The following is a 26,550-nucleotide window of genomic DNA, read 5'->3' as shown; positions in this document are numbered from 1 at the left end:
CTAGTAATATATGCGCCGACAGCTCGTCGACGCCAAGGTATTTTTCTAGTACGTTTATTCTTTGGAACAACAGAGGTACAGAAATGTATGCTCCATGGTTATTATAGAGAGAGAGAGAGGAACAGCTTCGGAAGTATCGGTTGGAAGATTGTCGGATTGCTAAAGGAGATTTATTTACTCTTCTTCGCGCTAAAGCGAGCTAGGAAAGTTTGTGCCGCTAGCGTGATAGATAAAGAGAAAGAAAAACCTGTAAAAGAAAATTACATGAGACTTGGAACCAACAGAAAACGGAACATGTACGGAAATGGATTCAATATACAATTTTCCTCAGAAATAAGGTTTGTGACCATTTTATTCTGGAGTGAATGACGAATGAGTTCTCTGTCTGAACCATTGATGATTGTCTGGGCCCTGTAATTAATTGGGAAGTTTCAGCTGTGACGAAGAGAGCCTGCAATCTCTGAGTTTTTTTAAATCGTCCAAAAAGGCTTCGTCCACATCTGAAATTTTAGATCTGTCGTAAACTGAACGAATTGTTCAAACGATCGATTTTCCCAACTGAATGCAGCGCTTAATAATAATAACAAATGTAAAGATCTTTTCTAGCAAGCCAGCCGCTGAATATTAAGACGAAGGGCTCCACCAGAGATTCGACTAGGCTGATTTCACGTAAATAATACACTCCTGGAAATTGAAATAAGAACACCGTGAATTCATTGTCCCAGGAAGGGGAAACTTTATTGACACATTCCTGGGGTCAGATACATCACATGATCACACTGACAGAACCACAGGCACATAGACACAGGAAACAGAGCATGCACAATGTCGGCACTAGTACAGTGTATATCCACCTTTCGCAGCAATTCAGGTTGCTATTCTCCCATGGAGACGATCGTAGAGATGCTGGATGTAGTCCTGTGGAACGGCTTGCCATGCCATTTCCACCTGGCGCCTCAGTTGGACCAGCGTTCGTGCTGGACGTGCAGACCGCGTGAGACGACGCTTCATCCAGTCCCAAACATGCTCAATGGGGGACAGATCCGGAGATCTTGCTGGCCAGGGTAGTTGACTTACACCTTCTAGAGCACGTTGGGTGGCACGGGATACATGCGGACGTGCATTGTCCTGTTGGAACAGCAAGTTCCCTTGCCGGTCTAGGAATGGTAGAACGATGGGTTCGATGACGGTTTGGATGTACCGTGCACTATTCAGTGTCCCCTCGACAATCACCAGTGGTGTACGGCCAGTGTAGGAGATCGCTCCCCACACCATGATGCCGGGTGTTGGCCCTGTGTGCCTCGGTCGTATGCAGTCCTGATTGTGGCGCTCACCTGCACGGCGCCAAACACGCATACGACCATCATTGGCACCAAGGCAGAAGCGACTCTCATCGCTGAAGACGACACGTCTCCATTAGTCCCTCCATTCACGCCTGTCGCGACACCACTGGAGGCGGGCTGCACGATGTTGGGGCGTGAGCGGAAGACGGCCTAACGGTGTGCGGGACCGTAGCCCAGCTTCATGGAGATGGTTGCGAATGGTCCTCGCCGATACCCCAGGAGCAACAGTGTCCCTAATTTGCTGGGAAGTGGCGGTGCGGTCCCCTACGGCACTGCGTAGGATCCTACGGTCTTGGCGTGCATCCGTGCGTCGCTGCGGTCCGGTCCCAGGTCGACGGGCACGTGCACCTTCCGCCGACCACTGGTGACAACATCGATGTACTGTGGAGACCTCACGCCCCACGTGTTGAGCAATTCGGCGGTACATCCACCCGGCCTCTTGCATGCAAGTCCGTCAACTGCACATACGGTTCACGTCCACGCTGTCGCGGCATGCTACCAGTGTTAAAGACTGCGATGGAGCTCCGTATGCCACGGCAAACTGGCTGAGACTGACGGCGGCGGTGCACAAATGCTGCACAGCTAGCGCCATTCGACGGCCAACACCGCGGTTCCTGGTGTGTCCGCTGTGCCACGCGTGTGACTATTGCTTGTACAGCCCTCTCGCAGTGTCCGGAGCAAGTATGGTGGGTCTGACACACCGGTGTCAATGTGTTCTTTTTTCCATTTCCAGGAGTGTATATTTAAACTGTACACAGATAAAGGACAGAGAGAGAGAGAGAGAGAGAGAGAGAGAGAGAGTGAGTGAGAGAACCCTCCATTAGCATAATTGTTTCTCTGTCTTTTCACGGATCAGCCTAACTAGAAAACACGAAGCCCTGACTTTATTGTACCGATTTATGTGTGAGAGGGAAAGAGCGATAAAGGCGACAGATACACTTCTGTACAGACAAAACATTACACCAAGTTAGCGGCAAGCTGCATTCACATAGACTTTCAACATTTACAAAAGCAGAGTAGAATTCATTATACACCGTCATCTGGTGGACCCGCTTTCGGCGCGGTATGAGTGAAATAGTGCCGGGCAGGCGCCGCCAAGGTCTGGTGGTGGTAGATGCGGCCGCGTCACCAGTACGGCACTGTGCATCACAAACGGAGTGTCCCGTAACTGTCTGAGCAGGTCAATGTTCACAGCTGGGTTGGTCAGCTTTAAATGCTGCTGCTCCCCACTGAATTAGTGGTAGTCGCTGGGTTTGTGTGTTAATCCAAACGATCTGGAGCAGATGCGGTAACCAGTCTCATACCTGACTGTGGATCAGGATATAGTACTTCTTGATTGTTGGCCTGGTGATGGTACACATGGTCTTACGACACAAGGTGTTGCTTCCACTGATCACGCAGTTCAATGACCAGTGCCGACCGACTGCAGCTGTGACTTGATTACCATTCTAGACTTCATCTTCTGCTCCAAGTGCTGCAATAATTTATCCCCTTACAATTTCTCCTTCCTTGTTGTTGATGTGGTCTTCAGTCCTGAGACTGGTTTGATGCAGCTCTCCATGCTACTCTATCCTGTGCAAGCTTTTTCATCTCCCAGTACCTACTACAACCTACATCCTTCTGAATCTGCTTAGTGTATTCATCTCTTGGTCTCCCTCTACGATTTTTACCCTCCACGCTGCCCTCCAATACTAAACTGGTGATCCCTTGATGCCTCAGAACATGTCCTACCAACCGATCCCTTCTTCTGGTCAAGTTGTGCCACAAACTTCTCTTCTCCCCAATCCTATTCAATGCCTCCTCATTAGTTACGTGATCTACCCACCTTATCTTCAGCATTCTAAAACATAAATCCTCGGATTTACGCTGAAAAGTTTGCTGTCTCATAAGCACAGATTTATTTACACGCGTTTACACTTCATATTTCCAGCTACACTCATGGTGACACTTGGCCCTTATCACTACTCACACTTCTTTCGATCTTGGCTCACACACAGTGTGATCGTGCGTAGTTAATTCTGTCCTTTTGGCTCCACTACGTGAGAGGGAGTGGGTATCAGTGTGCCTTCTAAGCACTAAGATTTAACTTGGTGTCATCTACTCCTCGCCGTATTACCTCTTACAAGATTACACTAATACTTACTACCTATCATTAACAGCTAAGAAGGTGAATACATATACCGCGGGCTAAACCTTTCCCTAATCGACTGGGAAGAAAACTGACCTATGCAAACCGATTGATACCTTCAGTGCCAAATACTGGCCTGTGCACGCTTTCCAGTTTGCACACTATCCTTTTGCAGCGTGATATCTTTCTCAGTAATTCGTAAAAGTTTATTTACAACAGTAGGAGATCCATGGTACCCTACCTAGGTTCAGTCTCAAGACATCGTGGCTGGGGAATCTATCGGAACTTCTGAAACTTATCACTCTTTTCACTCTTTATTAATTCCTCTCTCTCCGAGACACTTATCAAGTGGTAACATTGCCAGCTGTATCAGCCCGATCTGTGCTGCCCAATAACTCTATAAAGCTTCTTGATTCTTGGCCGGCTAAAGACGCTATATCTGTTCCTCCTGTGTCGTACAAAAAATTTCTTTAATTCCATTACTTTCTCATATCTTTCAACATCTGACAGACTCGCTATGTCACTGCTTTCGCTTGATCGGATATTGATGGTGGAACTACTGCTACCATAAACATTGCTCCTCGAGGGACTTGGAGCGGTTTAACTGATGACGTCACAGCCAGCGACTATCCTGCATCAATGTGGTATCTCAGCGCTTTTGCTGTTTCGATACAATACCGCTTGACGTGGAACAGTGAAACCTAACCAAGCAATACCGTTGTTGTTCTTTATTCTTGCTCTAATTTATTGGCACTATACTGTTGCTTAAACCTACTTTAATGAATCCAGTGGTATCTGTGAACTATTTTCCCTGGGGGCTACATTTCCCCAGACTACAGCCTCCAAATATTCTTGCCTTAGCCATGAACGTACATTGTACATGACACATATCTTTAATTACTAAAATACATGTTGTTCCTATAGCCCTTAGTCATCCTAAATCATTTTTTTGCATAATCGCTATTTACAATGAAAACCTAATGCCGATTAAGGCTTATCCTTAAGGAATTACCGAGATTTTTGGGGTACCCAAGGTTTCGTATGCCCGAACCAGCCACACTCTGGACACTGGTTGACGTAGAGCCCTCTTTCTGTCCGCATGTCCAACAAACTACAGGATGTGACAGTGCACAGGTAAATTGCCCTTCGTTACGGATCGCCCTCGGTTCGTTACAAAATAGTTCACCAGTATCTGACCTCACATTATAGGAAAATCAGGGAACGGTCAAGCGCAGGCTGTAGGGAATCCTACGAGTGGATATTAAAGTCCAGCCTGCTACTTAAATATCTTGCTATCCCAGACGATTCTTCAACTCCCTGTCTCCCATTCATCTACACCTCTTCCCTCTTCGGAAAGGTACTGCTATGGAACCATGGAACTGGCTGTCGTCTTCATCTACATCTTCATTTTCATCTTGTGACACCAGTTACACTACTAAACGATAAAATAACACCAAGAATTCGTCAACTCAAGAGAGAGAAATTTTAATGACATATTCTTGAGAGTGTATACAACAAACGATCACAACCACGGAGTCATTCGCATCCGAGGAACTGACGACAGGGCGTGCGAAATTTCAGTGCTAGTGCCATTTATACCCTCCTTTTGCAGCAGTGCAGGCTGCAATTCTCCCATGGGAACGATAGTAGAGATTTCGAATGTAGTCTTGCGGAATTGCCTGCCGTGCAGTTTGCACCTGGTGACTCATTTGGCCCATTTCCTGCCAGACCTGCAAAGCGCGCAAGATAGCGTTTCATCCAGTCCCAAAAATGCTCCATGGGGAGCAAATCTGAGGATTGTGCTGGCCTGGATAGTTGACATACACTATGTGATCAAAAGTATACGGACATCTGGCTGAAAATGACTTACAAATTCGTGGCGCCCTCCAACGGTAATGCTGGAATTCAATATGGCGTTGGCTCACCCTTAGCCTTGATGACAGCTTCCACTCCCGCAGGCATACATTCAGTCAGGTGGTGGAAGGATTCTTGAGGAATGGCAGCACGAAGTCGGCGCTCCAAAACATCACAAAGGTGTTCTATTGGATCAGGTCAGGACTCTGTGCAGGCCAGTCCATTACAGGGGTGTTATTGTCGTGTAATCACTCCGCCACTGGCCGTGCATGCTCGATCGTGTTGAAAGAAGTAATCGCCATCCCCGAATTACTCTTCAACAGTGGGAAGCAAAAAGGTGTTTAAAACATCAATGTAGACCTGTGCTGTGACAGTGCCACTCAGAACAAGGGGTGCAAGCCTCCTCCATGAAAAACACGACAATACCATAACATCACCGCCTCCGAATTTTACTGTTTGCACACACACGCTGGCAGATAACATTCACCGGGCATTCGCCATACCCACACCCTGCCATCGGCTCGCCACATTGTGTACCGTGATTCGTCACTCCACACAACGTTTTTCCACTGTTCAATCGTCCAATGGTTACATTCCTTACACCAAGTGAGGCGTCGCGTCGTTTGGCGTTTACCGGCGTGATGTGTGGCTTATGAGCAGCCGCTCGACCATGAAATCCAAGTTTCCTCCCTCCCGCGTAACTGTCATAGTACTTGCTGTGAACCCTGAAGCAGTTTGCAATTCTTGTGTGATGATCTGGATAGATGTCTGCCTATTACACATTACGACCCTCTTCAACTGTCGGCGGTCTCTGTCAGTCAACAGACGAAATCCTTTGTACGCTTTTGTGTTTTACGTGTCCCTTCACGTTTCCACTTCACTATCGCATCGGAAACAGTGGATCTAGGAAGTTTTAGGAGTGTGGAAATCTCGCGTACAGTCCTGTGGCACAAGTTACACCCAGTCACCTGACCACGTTCGAAGTCCGTGAGTTCCGCGGAGCGCCCCACATTACTCTCTCACAGTGTCTAATGATTCTGAGGTCGCTGATATGGAGTGCGTGGCAGTAGGTGTCAGCACAATGCACCTAATATAAAAAAGTATATTTTTGGGGGTGTCCGGATACTTTTGATCACATAGTGTACACCTTGGAGAGCACGTGAGGTGACACAGGATACATGTAGCAGTGCACTATAATGTTGGAAAAGCACATCGCCTTGTTGGTGCATGACGGTAGGACGAAGGGCTGAATGATGTTTTGGATGTATCATAAACTGTTCAATGTTCCCTCTATGGTGCTGGTTGCTGGCACTGTTATACACACTCCAGACGTTGGCACCCACTTGTATGACTCCCCGAACATGTAGGATCATCTTTGTCAGCATGAGAGAAGCCACTCTTATCACGGAAAGCAGCTGTCCTTTTGTCCTTCCATAAGTGCCTATCGCGACTCCACTGGAGCTGCATGATATAGGGCATCAGAAGAAGACACCTTAACGGCATGCAGTATTGCAGACCTCCTCCACAGAGACAGTTGCGAATGGTCATCTCTAATACCCTCGGAGAAACAGTGTCCTGTGAAGTGACTGTGTGACCCAATAAGGCACTTCGTAAGGTGATTATCCGTGCATCTGTGCATCGCCACTATCCAGGACAAGGCTGATGAGAATATGAGCCTTCTGCTGACCACTGGTGACAACATCGATTGACTGTGGGGACCTCTCGCCCCATATGTAGCCCAGTTCTGCACTACGACTACAAGCTCTGGAGGTTGCGCAACGGCTCACACCCACATGTTAACAATGTTGCAGACGCAGACGGATTTCCGCATGCCGTGGTAAACTTGCTGCTACTGGTCCTGGAGATAAAGAACTGCTATGAACCTTGCAGCGTTCCACAGCTGACAATATGGTTCCTGGTTTATCCGCAGGACTGCGCATTTTTATCACCACATTAACTGCACTCTGATCGTGTCCCGTAAGTACGGAATGCCTTACTCACTTGCATCATGTTGTTCATTTTTTCATTTTCCAGTAGTATATAATTGGATACTGAGATAAGGACTGTTGGAACCTTGCATCGTATTTCCTAGATGGCAGCAAAGTGCTGACTAGTCCGAACGTCCAGGTGCTCAAGCGATGGGCAAGGATTCGAGGCCTGGTGATGGTAGATACGGCTACATCATCGGCATGGCGCTGTCCATCAGAGACTGCGCGTCACATAACTGCCCCAGCTGTTCAACAGTGATGGGCTACTTTGGCTGCATTTAAATGCTGCTGTTCCCTGCTGACTTCGCGGTAGTATCTGCATATGTATGTTACGCTGAACGACCTGGAACAGAGGCAATGACCGGGCAGCTGTTCTAACTGGCAGTGGGTCAGACTCCAGTACATCCTACAGACTGGCCCACTTGTCGGCCTGGAACAGAGGCAATGACCGGGCAGCTGTTCTAACTGGCAGTGGGTCAGACTCCAGTACATCCTACAGACTGGCCCACGTGTCGGCATCTGGACTGACGACGCAGGAGCATCACTTGCATGGCCACACAGTTAAATGGCCAGCGCTGCCACACTGTAGCTGTGGCCTGATTGCTGCTTTGTGCTCTGTCTTCTGCTGCAATTACTGTAATAATGTATCCCATTACATAAACGACGGTTGTCTGCATATTATATGGTTCTGAATTCTGATAATTTAGTCGGAAAAACGATTACCAAAGGAACTGCAAAAAGAAAAGTGATTATAAATTAGTAAACAACTTCAAAACAAAAGAATTTCTAGAAAATAGTATATGTTTTAAAGGTTAATTTGAAATATAGCAGAATGATGTGGAGTGCATAACTTAATCCTCGCTTTTAATTACGCTTTTATCATACTTCCACAACTATCATTATACCAGTACTTCCACAACTATCATTATGCCACTAAGTACTTTAATAGACAATCTTATTGAAACACTCACACACCTCGCAGCAGTCTCCTCTTTAAAATTTCATGATTTAAGAGCAGAGAACAAGAGTATTTGGCGTGAAAGACACGCTGCTTCCTTCACCTTGTCAGACCCAGGAAAACATACAGAAATAGAATCACAAATTCTGTAACCTACAAGTATGACTGTACAACAATATCTCAAATTTGTAACTCATCCCAAAGGCGTTCCACTAGGTTCAGGTCAGGAGTCTTTACAGGTAGTCCATTTCAGGAATGCCAGGAGTCTTGACAGATAGTCCATTTCAGGAATGCTATTGTCCACGAACCATTGGCTCACAGATGCTGCTTTATAACAAGGTGCATTGTTATACTAATACAATCAATCATTGACTTCGAACTATTCGTCTACTATGCACAGCACTCATTGCAATTAAACAGGTTCATATGAGCCACATATAGAATTTTCTTAAGCGCAATAATGGGACCACACTTCAATCACGAAAAACAGCCCCCACACCATAACACCATCTCCTCCATACCTCAATGCTGGCACTGTCCTTGATGGCAGTTAACGTTCTCTAGTCACCTGCCTAACCAAACCACTGTCGTCGGATTGCCACATGGTATTGCGTAATTCATTACTCCAAATCATTCGCGCCTACTCATTCAAGTGACATCCTTCTTTACACTGCCTCAAGTGTTACTTATCTTTGACTGTAGAAATGTGCGACTTTTGCGGAGCCACCCAAAAATTGTCTTCCCATTCCTTTTAACTCTCTAAGTACGTTCATTGTAGATGGACTGCTGATAGCACTTTGGAAATCTCGATGATTTCATGCGATTTTTTACAATCATGCTCCTCTATTCTCGACATGCACTATCTGTCAGTAACAGAGGTCTGCCTGGTCGTAGTTTCACAGTCGCGTCACTGACACTTGACTTGGACAGATTTAGAGGGGTTGGAATACCCTGACTGCATTTGTTACTCAGGTGACGTCCAGTGACTAGCCCACATTCAAGATCACTGAGCTCTGCTGATCGACCCATTCTGCTGCTGCTGCTGCTTCCCCTCTGATAACAGAATACAGCCTGCCTCCTTTTTATGCTGGTGGGTCTGCCCCGTGTTACATATAGTGGTCATTTCCGCATTACATAAGGCCGTCTGGGTACTTTTGATCAGTTGTAGTCCACTGTACACCTCGCTCCTACTGAAGAAGACATTCTATGTGTGACCCTCACAAAAATTTATTAATAGAATTTTGTGTTAGCAGAAGAGCCAACACCGTGTTAAGAGTGGAGGCCGAAATGCACGTGTTTTAGCTCACGCAGGCTGGCATGAGCAGGGAAGAACTATCTACATCTACATCTACATTTATACTCCGCAAGCCACCCAACGGTGTGTGGCGGAGGGCACTTTACGTGCCACTGTCATTACCTCCCTTTCCTGTTCCAGTCGCGTATGGTTCGCGGGAAGAACGACTTTCTGAAAGCCTCCGTGCGCGCTCTAATCTCTCTAATTTTACGTTCGTCATCTCCTCGGGAGGTATAAGTAGGGGGAAGCAATATATTCGATACCTCATCCAGAAACGCACCCTCTCGAAACCTGGCGAGCAAGCTACACCGCGATGCAGAGCGCCTCTCTTGCAGAGTCTGCCACTTGAGTTTATTAAACATCTCCGTAACGCTACCACGGTTACCAAATAACCCTGTGACGAAACGCGCCGCTCTTCTTTGGATCTTCTCTATCTCCTCCGTCAAACCGATCTGGTACGGATCCCACATTGATGAGCAATACTCAAGTATAGGTCGAACGAGTGTTTTGTAAGCCACCTCCTTTGTTGATGGACTACATTTTCTAAGCACTCTCCCAATGAATCTCAACCTGGTACCCGCCTTACGAACAATTAATTTTATATGATCACTCCACTTCAAATCGTTCCGCACGCATACTCCCACATATTTTACAGAAGTAACTGCTACCAGTGTTTGTTCCGCTATCATATAATCATACAATAAAGGATCCTTCTTTCTATGTATTCGCAATACATTATATTTATCTATGTTAGGGGTCAGTTGCCACTCCCTGCACCAAGTGCCTATCCGCTGCAGATCTTCCTGCATTTCGCTACAATTTTCTAATGCTGCAACTCCTCTGTATACTACAGCATCATCCGCGAAAAGCCGCATGGAACTTCCGACACTATCTACTAGGTCATTTATATATATTGTGAAAAGCAATGGTCCCATAACACTCCCCTGTGGCACGCCAGAGGTTACTTTAACGTCTGTAGACGTCTCTCCATTGATAACAACATGCTGTGTTCTGTTTGCTAAAAACTCTTCAATCCAGCCACACAGCTGGTCTGATATTCCGTAGGCTCTTACTTTGTTTATCAGGCGACAGTGCGGAACTGTATCGAAGGCCTTCCGGAAGTCAAGAAAAATAGCATCTACCTGGGAGCCTGTATCTAATATTTTCTGGGTCTCATGAACAAATAAAGCGAGTTGGGTATCACACGATCGCTGTTTCCGGAATCCATGTTGATTCCTACGTAGTAGATTCTGGGTTTCCAAAAACGACATGATACTCGAGCAAAAAACATGTTCTAAAATTGTACAACAGATCGACGGAAGAGATATAGGTCTATAGTTTTGCGCATCTGCTCGACGACCCTTCTTGACGACTGGGACTATCTGTGCTCTTTTCCAATCATTTGGAACCCTCCGTTCCTCTAGAGACTTGCGGTACACGGCTGTTAGAAGGGGGGCAAGTTCTTTCGCGTACTCTGTGTAGAATCGAATTGGTATCCCGTCAGGTCCAGTGGACTTTCCTCTATTGAGTGATTCCAGTTGCTTTTCTATTCCTTGGACACTTATTTCGATGTCAGCCATTTTTTCGTTTGTGCGAGGATTTAGAGAAGGAACTGCAGTGCGGTCTTCCTCTGTGAAACAGCTTTGGAAAAAGGTGTTTAGTATTTCAGCTTTATGCGTGTCATCCTCTGTTTCAATGCCATCATCATCCCGTAGTGTCTGGATATGCTGTTTCGAGCCACTTACTGAATTAACGTAAGACCAGAACTTCCTAGGATTTTCTGTCAAGTCGGTACATAGAATTTTACTTTCGAATTCACTGAACGCTTCACGCATAGCCCTCCTTACGCTAACTTTGACATCGTTTAGCTTCTGTTTGTCTGATAGGTTTTGGCTGCGTTTAAACTTGGAGTGAAGCTCTCTTTGCTTTCGCAGTAGTTTTCTAACTTTGTTGTTGTACCACGGTGGGTTTTTCCCGTCCCTCACAGTTTTACTCGGCACGTACCTGTCTAAAACGCATTTTACGATTGCCTTGAACTTTTTCCATGAACTATACTGACATGAGTTCTGGAACATAACAAGGAATGAGAATTCAGAAAACGTACGTAATTAGTTCTATACTTAACTTTATTCCATTAATGATGAACGTCGCTCTTGACGGTACATGATTCACAATATTATCTGTTCAGAATACATTCTTGAAGTAATAATAGTAACTGAATATGGCGCCTTGCTAGGTCGTAGCAAATGACGTAGCTGAAGGCTATACTAAACTGTCGTCTCAGCAAATGAGAGCGTATGTAGACAATGAACCATCGCTAGCAAAGTCGGCTGTACAACTGGGGCGAGTGCTAGGGAGTCTCTCTAGACTAGACCTGCCGTGTGGCGGCGCTCGGTCTGCAATCACTGATAGTGGCGACACGCGGGTCCGACGTATACTAACGGACCGCGGCCGTTTTAAAGGTTACCACCTAGCAAGTGTGGTGTCTGGCGGTGACACCACATAGAATATTTCACTTCCGTGTTACCTTTTCCTCTTCAGTTGCCTGTACAAAAAACTGATCATATTGATCAATTTTAAACAACTTTCAAGTGAAATTTTCAAAACTTTTACTACTTACTGATGACTTTCCTCTTATTTAACATGTCTGTATAAAATTAGATAATATTTTCTGTGTTTTTGCCCTATTTTTCTACCGGAAAGTGAAATAGTCTGTAAATTAGAGAAGTATCAATTCCACCCTTAGGCTACAAAATAACGTAAGCGTTATACTTACATTCTTTCGATCTAGTTTAATAAATAGCACGTTGTTACTGAAGCTATATCAATACAGTAGATATAGTTACACACCTTTAATATATTTCAGCAGTTATTTAATAGAAACTATTGTTTCCTCTTTTAATATTTAGCATAGGAATACGATACAGAAATTTATTTCTGCTTTAGAGGAATGTCTATGTAGTATTTATTTTTTTAAAAAAATAACCCAAAGTTCATAACAACATCCCATAGAAAGTAAGAGCAAATAATGTCGGAGAGGGAATGAGAACCAAATGATGTGTTGCTTGTGTGAAGAATGATCTCGAACCAGCCGTGGATTTACTTCATTCATACAGACCCAGAATGCATATACCATGGCCACAGTCTGCCACTGATCACATAGTGGTTTACCTCACTGTTCGCTCTTGTAACTGTTATAGTCTCACAGCATGCTGTTTCTAGACTTTGACCCTTGGGCAGTAGCGCAGTAACACAGTCATACATGCACACAAGTCTGCAGGGGGCGACATTATATTAGCTGTAAGTGGGTGCTCCCTCAGCCTTGTCATTAGTATGTTCAGCTTTCGCGACAAAGGTAACTGACAGTTTCTTACGTATTTCTGTCAATCTGGAAGCATTTACTTCACGATTTTTCGCGAATAATAATGTTAGAAAATTTTATATTCGTTCTTTGTGCAAACATTTTCTTTTCACAGGTGTTTTTGAAATGATTCTTTGTAATCACTTGGAGGAGGTCACAAATTAATCCTATCTGCTTCATTTTCAAAAGGACTGTATTCACCCCTCCTCGGTGCAACTTAAGGAAACAGTAGGAATGGTACACCAATTCCAGGCCTCTTTGATCTTGAACTCTCAGCTGAAGGACACAGAGGGCAAGATGCTGAGTGAACAGTAATCTGACATACAGTTATGTCAGTGAAACCTTTGACTCATCTCACACACTCACTCACACACACAGACACACACACACATTTTGTTTAGGTCAAGTGTCGTAACGTTATTTCCAAATCTAAGAGATCTGTCAAAATTAATGTCTAAAACGTTGACTGGAGGCTCTAAAATTAAGTGTTTCAGATGTCTAAATCGTTACAAAACACATGTGGTTAAACATGCTGAGTAGGCACCTGGCATTTCATTGTAGGCTTAAATGAGACTATACTCAAAATCCTGACCAAGTCTATAACTGCACAAAACACATATTGGCTAAAATACTATGCTAAGTAGACAAGCAATCGTATCTGACACAAACAGGTATCCCAGTTACTTTTTTGTAACTGTCAGCTACTGGAAGAGTGCAGTTACTGTCTAATTTACACTTTACACCTAGACCAATTTAGTGTCACAATGCTGATTCCACATATGAACTGTTACAAAACACATATCTTAGCATATTATTTTGCTTCAGTTTTCCAGCTGTAACTTGAGATGAAGATACCAAGTACAAAGAAAATCAAAGGCTTCAAGCTTTGGCAGCTGTAAAAAATGAGATCACAGCAAGTGCAAGTAAACTGTACAGTGCTTCCAGAACAAGTCACATACATAAAAAGTCTATAAAATTGCCAGTTCAAAGGCAGATGCGTCCTACATGTAACAAGGTGAAGAATGTGTAGATCAGTTAGTAAAGTGGATCTCAGAGAGGCAAAATAATGGATTCCCTACCAGTATAGGTCAACTAATATATATCCACAAATCAGTTGAAAAGTTGAAACTGAATAATCAATTTGAAGATATACTGTATTTGAAGATGAAAAACGTGGCAAGAAGTTGTAAGAAATGTTTTAGCAAAGGTGCCCAAAAGCTATACAAAGAATTTTCCATGGACAATGACTCCATCAAGCTGACCGTTACTTATAAAAGACTGAGGAAGGAACATGCATTGTAATACTAAGAGTTTACAAAAGCGTCATGAAAAGAAGGCTACTACTACTACTACTACTAGTACTACTTCTAGTACTAGTACTACTACAATTATTACTGCTTCTGCTGTTATTACTAGCTACTATTACTGAATGAATGAAAAATGGCATGAAATAAATAATATTCTATTATTTGTATACATGTATATATGTAAATCAGTAAGCCGATTTTAAAAGAAAGCTAGGCTTTTTTTGTTTCCTATCTTCCCGCTGGAAAAAGAGCAAGCCATATTTACAAATTACTTGAAACACAGTTACGAAACCCAAATCTCGATGTGTGTCGAAATTTATTACAATTTTGCTGAAACACGGTTATGAAGGGGTAATTTGTTACCATTTCGCTGTAATATAGTGGTGTATGGAGGGATAGTGTCGTGTAATGCCTATTGATTGACAACGTAAGGTAGCATTATCAGCAGAAGATGACAAACATTTTTACTGCAATATTAGGTTAATGCCTTAGCATGAAGTGACTGTAATATTTGGCTGTCTTTGAAGTATAGTTGAAAGTGTGTAGCTGAAAGCATAGAAATCCTCAGTTCAAACCTATATGAAAGTGTGTCACTACTTTTCGGGATGCTATTTCACTGAAGTGTCCTGTAGTATACACTGTGTGGCTGGGTATTTACTTTGCTACAAAAATGAAACTATTCTCATCGACAAATGCACTTTAAGTTGTAAATGAACTATCAGTGGAGGCATCACACGTTTTGTAGTGTTATAAAACAAATCTCTGTGTGTTTTTTTCTCTTCACAGTCAGTACCAGAGCAATAAATTTACAAAAGGAGGTAGTATTTTCCATTTGTGTTGAATTTGTTTCATCGCTTCACACTTAGTATCTTTATCTTCCTCCGTCCTGAAGTGATATTCTTTACAAAAGGCAATACACCACATTATCTCTCTTAACAGGAACGTAATGATATGAGTACATACTTATTAGAAAGAAATGTACCTGCAGTAGATAAATGTGTCATAAGTATTGAAATGGCAGAATATTTGAGTGTCTTATTCGTTTTGGTTAACATATGCTGCTATGTTGGTTTGACATTGGCATAGGTACCACATCGACCCAAGAATAAAGCTATGCATAGAATTTCTAATGCCATGACCATATTTATACATGAATTTGAACAGAGCTAAAAAACCGAGCGAGGAGGCGCAGTGGTAGCACACTGGACTCGCATTCGGGAGGACGACGGTTCAATCCCATCTCCAGCCATCCTGATTTAGGTTTTCCGTGATTTCCCTAAATCGTTTCAGGCCAATGCCGGGATGGTTCCTTTGAAAGGGCACTGCCGATTTCCTTCCCAATCCTTCCCTAACCCGAGCTTGCGCTCCGTCTCTAATGACCTCGTTGTCGACGGGACGTTAAACACTAACCACCACCACCAGAGCTAAAAATGGTAAGAAATGAAACAGTATCGAAATAAAAACTAAAATCAAATAAAAGACATGAAAAGTATTATAAAATAACAAAAATATCATCAACCTAACAGATATTGGATACTTTTGTTCTATTAAAGGATACACAAGAAGATATAGGAAACATGCATGCAAAACTAAAGAAAACGCATAATAAAATTAAATTCACCAGCGAAATTGAAATAAATACCTCTATTAACTTCTTAGATACTACAATAAAGAAAGAAATTTCAGTTGACAAATTAGGAATTTTTCAAGATCCAAGAACTGCAGGTGGTTCATGGTGTGGGTTCCTGTAGTTGTGTCCTAGTTCATGAACCGTGGGCAACGTATGAGTGGCCAAGTAAGTGGTTCTGACAGTCGGGATACCAGCTACTTTGGAATAAGGCTGGGCATCTCGGACATATTCTGAGTTGTGGTCACCTTTGTGAGCATACGGCAAAGACTACCAAATCCACCGGTTAGTCCCTCAGCCATTAGGGGTAAAACCCAATGGGACTCGGGGCAAGTAAGGCTAGCAACCAGCTTTCATGGAACTTTAAATATGATGCTGGCAACAATCAGAGCAAAATGCCTTGGACCTTTGGAGGTGACGGAGTCCCACCTCTAACTGATAAACCAGGGACTCCTAACATACGACTTTGCAAACAAATGGTAATGAGATGGGGAGCTATTAATATCAATGGGGGCTACTCTGGGAAGAAGATAGAGCTGGCAGAGGCTGCAAGAAAGGTGGAGCTGGACGTTTTAGCAGATTGTGACATTCAGGTAAGGGGTGAGAAAGAAGAGGAAGTGGGAGAATACAAGGTCTACCTGTCAGGAATCAAAGCAGGAATAGCACAATGGGGTGTAGGGCTTTACATCAGGAAAGAAATGGAACCCAGCGTAATTGCAATAAGGTATGTAAACGAACGACTGATGTGGATAGATTTGACAGTGTCTAGCAAGAAAATTAGGATTGTGTCAGTATATTCGCATTGTGAAGGGACAGATCAAGATAAGATGGATTGTTTTTATGAGGCACTCAGTGATGTAGTTGTTAGAGTAAAGGACAAGGACAGTGTTCTGCTCATGGGTGATTTTAACGCCAGGACTGGAAATCGAACAGAAGGGTATGAAAAGGTTATGGGTAAATTTGGAGAGGATAAGGAGGCCAACAGGAACGGGAAACAACTCTTGGACCGAGCGAGGTGGCGCAGTGGTTAGACACTGGACTCGCATTCGGGAGGACGACGGTTCAATCCCGCGTCCGGCCATCCTCATTTAGATCTTCCGTGATTTCCCTAAATCGCTCCAGGCAAATGCCGGGATGGTTCCTTTCAAAGGGCATGGCCGACTTCCTTCCCCGTCCTTCCCTAATCCGATGAGACCGATGACCTCGCTGTTTGGTCTCCATCCCCAAAACCAACCAACCAACCAACCAACCAACCAACTCTTGGATTTCTGTGCCAGTATGGGCTTAGTAATCACAAACTCCTTTTTTAAATATAAGAACATTCACTGGTATGCTTGGGAAGGCAGGGGAACCAGATCTGTCATTGACTATATAATAACAGAACAGGAATTCAGGAAGGCTGTGAGGGACACACGTGTATTCAGGGAATTCTTTGATGACACTGATCATTATTTAATCTGCAGTGAAATTGGGATTGTGAGGCCGAAGGTGCAGGAGGTCAGATCCATATGTAGGTGGATAAGAGTGGAGAAACTTCAGGATAAGGAAATCAGGCACATGTACATAACAGCGATCTCAGAAAGGTACCAGTTACTTGAATGTAGTCAATTACAGTCATTGGAAAAGGAATGGACAATGTACAGGGACACAGCACTAGAAGTGGCTAAAAAATGTCTTGGAACAGTTGAGTGTAAAAGATGGATGAAGCAAACAGCTTGGTGGAATGATACAGTCAAGGCAGCCTGTAAAAGGAAAAAAAAGGCTTATCAAAAATGGCTACATACTAGAACTCAGGTAGACAGAGAAAGTTATGTTGAAGAAAGAAACAAAGCCAAACAGATAATTGCAGCATCCAAGAAGAAATCTTGGGAAAACTTTGGAAACAGGTTGGAGACTATGGGTCAAGCTGCTGGAAAACCATTCTGGAGTGTAATTAGCAGTCTTCGAAAGGGAGGTAAGAAGGAAATGACAAGTATTTTGGACAGGCCAGGAAAACTGCTGGTGAATCCTGTGGATTCCTTGGGCAGATGGAGGGAATATTTTGAAGAGTTGCTCAATGTAGGTGAAAATACGATCAGTAATGTTTCAGATTTCAAGGTACAATGGGATAGGAATAATGGTGGAAATAGGATCACATTTGAGGAAGTGGAGAAAATGGTCAATAGATTGCAGTGCAATAAAGCAGCTGGGGTGGATGAAATTAAGTCGGAACTCATCAAATACAGTGGAATGTCAGGTCTTAAATGGCTACACAGGATAACTGAAATGGCCTGGGAGTCGGGACAGGTTCCATCAGACTGGACGAAAGCAGTAATCACACCAATCTTTAAACATGGAAACAGAAAAGATTGTAACAACTACAGAGGTATCTCTTTAATCAGCGTTGTGGGTAAAATCTTCTCAGTTATTGTTGAAAGGAAAGTGCGAGTATTAGTTGAGGACCAATTGGATGAAAATCAGTGTGGGTTTAGGCCTCTTAGAGGTTGTAAGAACCAGATCTTTAGTTTACGGCAAATAACGGAGAAGTGTTATGAGTGGAACAGGGAATTGTATCTATGTTTTATAGATCTAGAAAAGGCATATGAACGGGTTCCTAGGAGGAAGTTATTGTCTGTTCTACGAGATTATGGAATAGGAGGCAAACTTTTGCAAGCAATTAAAGGTCTTTACATAGATAGTCAGGCAGCAGTTAGAGTTGACGGTAAATTGAGTTCATGGTTCAGAGTAGTTTCAGGGGTAAGACAAGGCTGCAACCTGTCTCCACTGTTGTTCATATTATTTATGGATCATATGTTGAAAACAATAGACTGACTGGGTGAGATTAAGATACGTGACACAAAATAAGCAGCCTTGCATATGCGGATGACTTAGTTGTGATGGAGATTCGATTTAAAGTTTGCAATGTAATATTTCAGAGCTAGATCAGATATGTAAGGACTATGGTATAAAGATTAGCATCTCCAAAACGAAAGTAATGTCAGTGGGAAAGAGATATAAACGGATTGAGTGCCAAATAGGAGGAACAAATTGAGAACAGGTGGACGGTTTCAAGTACTTAGGATGCATATTCTCACAGGATGGCAACATAGTGAAAGAACTGGAAGCGAGGTGTAGCAAAGCTAAAGCAGTGAGCGCTCAGCTACGATCTACTCTCTTCTGCAAGAAGGAAGTCAGTACCAAGACTAAATTATCTGTGCACCGTTCAATCTTTCAACCAACTTTGTTGTATGGGAGCGAAAGCTGGGTGGATTTGGGTTACCTCATCAACAAGGTTGAGGTTACGGATATGAAAGTAGCTAGGATGATTGCAGGTACTATTAGATGGGAACAATGGCAGGAGGGTGTCCACAATGAGGAAATCAAAGAAAAACTGGGAATGAACTCTATAGATGTAGCAGTCAGGGCGAACAGGCTTAGATGGTGGGGTCATGTTAGACGCATGGGAGAAGCAAGGTTACCCAAGAGACTCATGGGTTCGACAGTAGAGGGTAGGAGGAGTCGGGGCAGACCAAGGAGAAGGTACCTGGATTCGGTTAAGAATGATTTCGAAGTAATAGGTTTAACATCAGAAGAGGCACCAATGTTACCACTGAATAGGGGATCATGGAGAAATTTTATAAGGGGGCTATGCTCCAGACTGAACGCTGAAAGGCATAATCAGTCTCAAATGATGATGATGATGATAATGAGAACTGCAGACAAATTAATCAATAACAAATCTCATCATCCAAAAATTCATAAGAAGATATATTTTCACTTACTAATATGGAGGTTACTAAAGTATCAACTTGGTGTAGATGAAATCATCAAAGAAATAGGAATAATAGAAAATTTAGCCACAGTAAATAATCTAAAAACTACAAATATCTATGGGATCATTTTTAATAAAACATCCAAAACAAAGCTATATGAATACTGTAATACTGAAAACCATACTAATGATAATAGCATAAGACACACCACCAAGAAAACAGACTCATTTAATAAATCACTTAAAGTCTAACATTAAAAATAGAAGTGCCTTTGCACTACCTATCCTAAACAAAAAACATACATCCAAAAAATGAACAAAAATCTCCAAAATCTGCACTCTGCGAAGGAAGGGAAATAAATGAATGTCTTAAAATAAATCGAAATTTTCAGTCAGAATTAGCCAGATACTCCTATTAATAGGCAAACAGTTCTACAGAGTACACATTTTCTAAGTACATTCTGCTAATGCCGAAGAGAAAATAATCCATACAATAAACACAATTTAATCTTACCCCACCATATATATATATATATATATATATATATATATATATATATATATATAAGCACTTTTTTAATTTCTCATGTTATCTTATTTCGTATTATTATTTAACTCTCCATTAATACACATAAAAATTTACAGTCATAGTATTTGAGTATTTGAGATTTTTTCCCAAGCTTAGTTTTATTTTTAGGTGAATGTAATACCTTCGTAATTATCAAGCTGTCACACCATCAAGACAGCATATTTTAATCAAAAGTGAACAGAGAGATTGAAAGGCGCTGCCGTTTCAGCACATACAGAATATAATGTAAATACATAAAATTGCAACTAGTCACTTTTTTTATAGTTACTTATTGTTCCATGAACCTTTTTAGGTTCATCCTCAGATGGATTTCTGGAAGCATGCTGAATGCTGGCAAAGTTTCTGTATGAGAGAGTAAATGCTTACAGATACTGTAAAAGCGTGTGAAGTAATGTACCAGCTGGCCATTAGAATTGAAGCAGACAGATAAGTACTAACAGGAAAAGCTGCCCATACTGCCAAAATCCAGCACCCAGCATTATGATAGAAACAGTAATGTTACTTCCCGAAAATCATCTGAAGATGAACTTGAAAAGGTTTGCAAACTGGGTCATGGAATAATAAATAACTATTCAAAAAAGTGACTGGTTGCAGTTATATGTATTTACATTCAAATAACAGTCATGGATCTTAAAGTATCCGTAATGGATAAAGTCAATATCTTTGTACTGCAAAGAGTATCTTTCGGTTAAGTTTACATTCATATCATTACATTTCTATAGATGGAGATAGTGTTGTGTTATCCAGGAAATCACATGTGAATAGCTCAACAGCAGACACCAGTTGTGAACTAATAAAATAAAAGTAGACAAAGTGAAAATTGCCACCTTCTTTTAATAATCTTAAATTACTTCGAGTTCAGCTTGCCAACTAGGCTATAAGTTATATCAGTACCATCAACAAGCAGTCTCACATAGTTTGTTACGTAATACAGATAACGTTCAGTACCTTTCGAAAGAAATACCTTAATCATACAGAATACCCTGTATTCTGTTGCTGAGGAAAAAAAAAATTAGAAACAACAGCTCCACGTAGTTATCCATGGGTTCAGCTAACTCTTTTTCTTTTAGATGTGAAAAACATTTTTGGCAAGAAAAAGGACGCTAAGGTCTTTCAGATTTTCTTGGCAACAACTTCTCTTTTCTCTTTTCTCGAGCTGTGCAAGATACGATTGCCACTTCTGTTAACACATCGGCTTAAGTTAATATTTGGAACTAGCACAAGTATAGAAGGCAAGCCGATTTTTTTTTTTTAAAGGCAGAATTGAAATTTCATTCTTCAGAGGAGTGTGCGCTGATTCTAAACTTCCTGGCAGGTTAAAATTGTGTGCCGGACTGGGGCTCAAACATGGGGCCTTTTACTTTCGTGTGCCAGTGCTCTGCCGGATCGAGCCTGGGTGGAGCGCAGAGTTTTAATTTTCCAGGAAGTTTCGAATCAGTGCACTCTTCGTTGCAAAGTAAAAAAATTCATTTTGGAAACAATTGCCTAGGCTCAAGGGCACCCATACGACAGTATGGGACTAGACTAGACCTGGGGGTATGGAGTATTTTTAATATTTTGGAAGATAAATGGCCATTTCAAGTAGGCATAAGAAAGTTCCAGTTCTGATTCTGTCAAAAACCTGCATAACATCCACTTTTGAATCATTTTCTTGACTGAAAAACATCTGACGACACTTTTTTTTCCTTTCACAGATAGTTGGCGGAGTGGGGAGGGGGTGCGCGACCACCATTTTGCCCCCAAGGATGGGCGCCCTTGCGGCCAGGCTCTGGCCAAGCCATGTCCCCGCAATATCCTTTTTTTCCTGGAGTGCTAGTCCTGCAGTGTATGCAGAACAACTTCTGTGAAGTTCGTAATGTAGGAAATCAGATACTGGTGGGAATACAGCTGTGTGGACGGGTCAGAGCTGCGCGTCCCATGTTCGTGTTCCGATGTGACAGTGTTAATCTGTCAGAAGATTTGAAAAATGTTACCGCGATGAGAATTAAACACAAAAACTTATTATTTCCTTCTGATATCCAGCAAACTGAATGAATGTAATGTCTTCAGTTTGGAGCTGGGTAAGTAGGTCGACCCCGTTTTTACACCTCGTCTGAGGAAGATGAGAGTGTCAGTCCTCGGAAGATAGCGCCGCTTCAAGCTTCTTGACCCCTCGCCGTTACCCCCAGTTGTTCGTTCGCTTCATCCTTTACTTCACCACGTCTGCCTCTTCACCTACTTCCACCAGTTGTATCGCGCGTTTCACGACTTATAATAAATCACCAATTGTGTGAGACGAGCCCTTTCTCGAGAGGAGATAACAAATTTACTTCGGTAAAGCAGTCTACTTACAGGTGCAGTTATCTTGTAGCAATTATCTGAAACAAAACGAAATCTTCAACGCAGCTGTTCTGGCAGACCATAATGCGTTTTTAATCATCTGTGTGTAACTGATGACTTAAAAAATTCTCTAATACAGAGCAATATAACAATTTATAGAAAGTGAACAGTCTTAGGTTCATAGCTTCGAACTTTGTATAAGCATATATATCCTAAGGCCACTAAAAATCAAGAAACAAAGGAATTTTATTGAAGATAGTGGCTTGGATGACCACTGTGTCTGAATGATGCTTACCTAGTAAGCAGGAAGCCCCGGTTCAAATCCCGGTCACGCACAAATTTTCATCTCTCCTCATTCATTTAAATCAATACCCACTGCCAGCTAATGTCTTTAATTTCTTCTTGACTTGATTCAGACTTTGTCTTTTATAAGGGAACTTTCGGAAAATTTGCAAAAAATATCGAAGAACTTTCTGTCTCTGGAGCTCTGGTTATAGCTATACCTTAAAAGTGGACTAGCTAAAACTTACTTACTCCTCGAAACTTTTCGTGTCAATCAGACTAGTTTCCGCCATGTCATAGATATACTTCAGATCTCCAGATTCGAATATTATTAGTCTGCCATCTTTCGTCCCACAGACGAGACGGTCGAACGTGACCCAAGAGGCGCACGTGAATGGGACATATTCGGTCATAGCGTATCCGTACTGCGTCCATGAGTTGTCCAGCACGCTAAGGAGACGGAACAGGCCGGGACCGACAACGCAGATCACTGTGTTGTCGCTGGGGTTGGGCGCAGCCTGAAACACGTATTTAGTTTGTTACTAATTGTTACCAAATTATTTCGGTTGATTATGTGTAAGTATAACCAAGTACGAGGGGACTTTAAAAAGTATGTTACACATGTCGTCACGAGCTAAGACCATTGCACAACAAAAGTGGTGGATTGTCAGAGGGAGACTGTTTTTTGGGTGTCCTGCAGCTGCGATACCGATAACAGGTGCATGCAAATGTACGAGTGAAATGGATGTCACGCACTCCAAAACTGACAGTGCAATTTTTGTGGGCAGAATACCTAAATTTCTCACATATTTGTTGTGGTATAGTCGCGGTATATGGAACAAATGCAGTGTCGCGTGCAGTCCTGGCGAAATGGTGCAAATAATTTAACAAAGGCCGTACGGATGTGGGTGATCTAGATCCGAATGGAAGGCCATCAACAGCGACCACAGACAACAATGCACAGGCAGTCGAGGAACTGATCGCAGCACTTGCAGATTTTCCAGTGATGAGGACCACCCGCACAGCGCTTGTCGGATGGCTCCGTGACAAAGGAGCGGATTTCTGTCGTCGGGGAACTGAGTGATTGGTAGAACGTTCCGTCGTCGTTCATGGAGACTTGGTGACTACGTTTACAAATGCTGTCACGTACCTGTGTTACTTTGAAGCGTAGTGCTGTGTTCAATAAAAATTATTTGGTCTACCACAAGAATGAGTAATTTACTTTTTGTAGTCCCCTGGTAGTACAAGCATTAACTCAACTGTGGTACTTTGAAAACACTTAACTTCTATTTCGTACTACGCTACCCCTTTCAGGTCAACAAAAAGTCTCTCCCTAAGGAATATCTCTGGTGTTCAAATTAGCTTGAAATTTACCAGGGATCGATGCACGTTACTCATAAACGACATTTCAAAGCTAAAAAGTACGTTTTGCCAGATGTAACGCAGAAGCACGAATCTAAAGCATTTCGAGGATCTTATCATGCCCAGAAGTATCTGAACTGCGTTTGGCCTGAGTTGGATGCAGCCCACCAGTACCGGGTTGAAAACATTTTTCCCCATAAATGACATGTCATTTCCCCCCCCCCCCCTCCCTCTGCCCTCCCCCCCCCCCTCCCCCTCCTCAGACCTAGACGCCTTTCCTTGCGCTCATGGCGACACTTTTAAAAACAAATTTAAATTTAATGATCCTGGAAATGAATTTTTTTTCTTTTGAAATATGTACTTCACAAACATTCCTTCGTAATAGAAGTACATTTCTGGATCTTATTCAGGGGTTAAATAACAATAGAAAATAACTTGGTTCAGTTTAAGTGAAAGCAGAAAGAACCTGGACCAGTTGTATTTTTCTAGCTACGATAAGAATATGCAACCTATTAAACTGAGTGGAAAGGATGAACATATAAAATTTCCGTTATTAATTCTATAATTTACAAATTATTTCATTTGCCACTGGAAAAAATTGCATCGAAAATACAAGAAAAAATCTGATTTTATATTGACATGTCAAGCAAAGACACTCTTCAACTAAATAAGTTTAGTGTTATATGAGAAAAAACTCAGTACCAGAAAAAATGGTTCAAATGGCTCTGAGCACTATGGGACTTAACATCTGTGGTCATTAGTCCCCTAGAACTTAGAACTACTGAAACCTAACTAACCTAAGGACAGCACACACATCCATGCCCGAGGCAGGATTCGAACCTGCGACCGTAGCGGTCGCGCGGCTCCGGACTGAGCGCCTAGAACCGCTAGACCACCGCGGCCGGCCAGTACCAGAAAGTTTGCCACGAAAGTAGTTTTAATCGCTGAAATGGTCAAATTTCTTACGAACACAAGAGAAAAGGAAAACACAAATTTCTGTGTGATACAAAATAAAAGTATTTCATTAATAGAGTCATGTATAATTCGTACAATTTTTCAGTGTATGTACTGGCCAGTTTTCCCTTGGGTGACAACTCTGAAATTATTCTAGTCTCTAAGTTACTAGCTAATGATCCATCTGACTTCATGATACTGCTTTCAACGGCAAAATCTGACAGACCACATAATTATTCCTGAGAAAGTGTTGACCCAAGCTAGGTATTTATCAACTTGATTTTTGAAAATTTTCTTTGACCATTAGTTACAGATAAATGGTAACGTCAGGAGAATTCATAAGATTCCCAAAATATTGCCAAAAATTGAATAAATTTGCTTTTTTAATGTAAAATAGTGAACTTTATGCTGACTTCCTGGAGGAATAATGGGTGCTAAGATCAAAATTTCGTCGTTTAGTCGCTTCGCAATGATGTCACATTTGTCAACATCACTTAATGCAGTATAAAGAGCCAAGTATGTGGGTTTTAATTTTTCACCTCTCCACGTCTGCAGATTATGAATATTGCATAAATAGCTGAAGCCCTTTCTACGACTGTCCATTAGGTCAAATCTGTATTTTAGTGAGCAGATAGCTCTATCAGCAATAAGGTAGCAAAAATTTACCTTAGGAAACCTTGACATTCATTAATGGGTACCTCGTTAGACTCATAAGTAAACTGCTTCTTCACTCTCCTTTGATGGATTTCCTTTTCTTCTTCAAAGTCTGAATGACAGCCAAGTATGTCAGCAAGTACTTTTCCATGAATTACCATGCTAATAAACCCTCTGCTGGTCATATCATCTCCAAACAAACTGTTAACAGTTTCAACTAGATCCATAGCACTCGGTAAGTTTGCAGTATTTCTTTGGGAAGCTTTGCTGACCTGGTCGATCCAAAACATAATTCCATACCAGACCACAGCACAACGATGAAATGTGAATTCTTGTAGCTTTGTTGGAAACCCAGTTACACTGTTTTTACCAGTAGCAGACTTTACAATTTTCGTTCGCTTCATGAACATCGTCGTACATCTATTCAGTGTAGTATTTAAGATGTTGCAAGGCATCTACAGTAGTGGAATGTAGTATGAAGGTGGGGTATCTACGAAAGTAATAGTACAATGTCTGAAGCGTTCGTGTATGTAGTGTATTATGAAAGGAGCCTGGTTACGGTGGCGTGCTGCGACACGATCAGAGCAGTGCGACATGGCGAGGAGAACAGCACTGGCGAAGCAAACCATTGTTGTTCAGTGCGTGTGATTAAAGTGGCGTTTGTTTCTGTGTGCGGTGACCAGAGTATTTGAGTGAGTCTGGCTGTATTCGGCCAATGCCGGGAGCATTTGGCTGTTTGTGAGCATAACTGAGTCACTACTAGAGTTGTGGCGATTCGT

At 42.4% G+C, this 26,550-nt stretch overlaps 1 protein-coding gene across 1 annotated transcript in view; it reads right to left on the bottom strand.

Moving 5' to 3' along the window:
• Positions 1–26,550, bottom strand: part of LOC126458643 (cilia- and flagella-associated protein 57) — a 196,663-nt gene that overhangs the window by 137,118 nt on the left and 32,995 nt on the right. The window contains exon 5 of the mRNA XM_050095810.1: positions 23,054–23,319. Coding sequence (XP_049951767.1) covers positions 23,054–23,319 — 266 coding nt within the window. The remainder of the gene's footprint in view (positions 1–23,053; positions 23,320–26,550) is intronic.

The sequence above is a fragment of the Schistocerca serialis genome, chromosome 2 (genome assembly GCF_023864345.2).
Source record: "Schistocerca serialis cubense isolate TAMUIC-IGC-003099 chromosome 2, iqSchSeri2.2, whole genome shotgun sequence".
Taxonomy (NCBI): Eukaryota; Metazoa; Arthropoda; class Insecta; order Orthoptera; family Acrididae; genus Schistocerca; species Schistocerca serialis.
The sequence above is the reverse complement of the archived record's forward strand: the minus strand, read 5'-3'. Positions and strand labels throughout refer to the sequence as shown.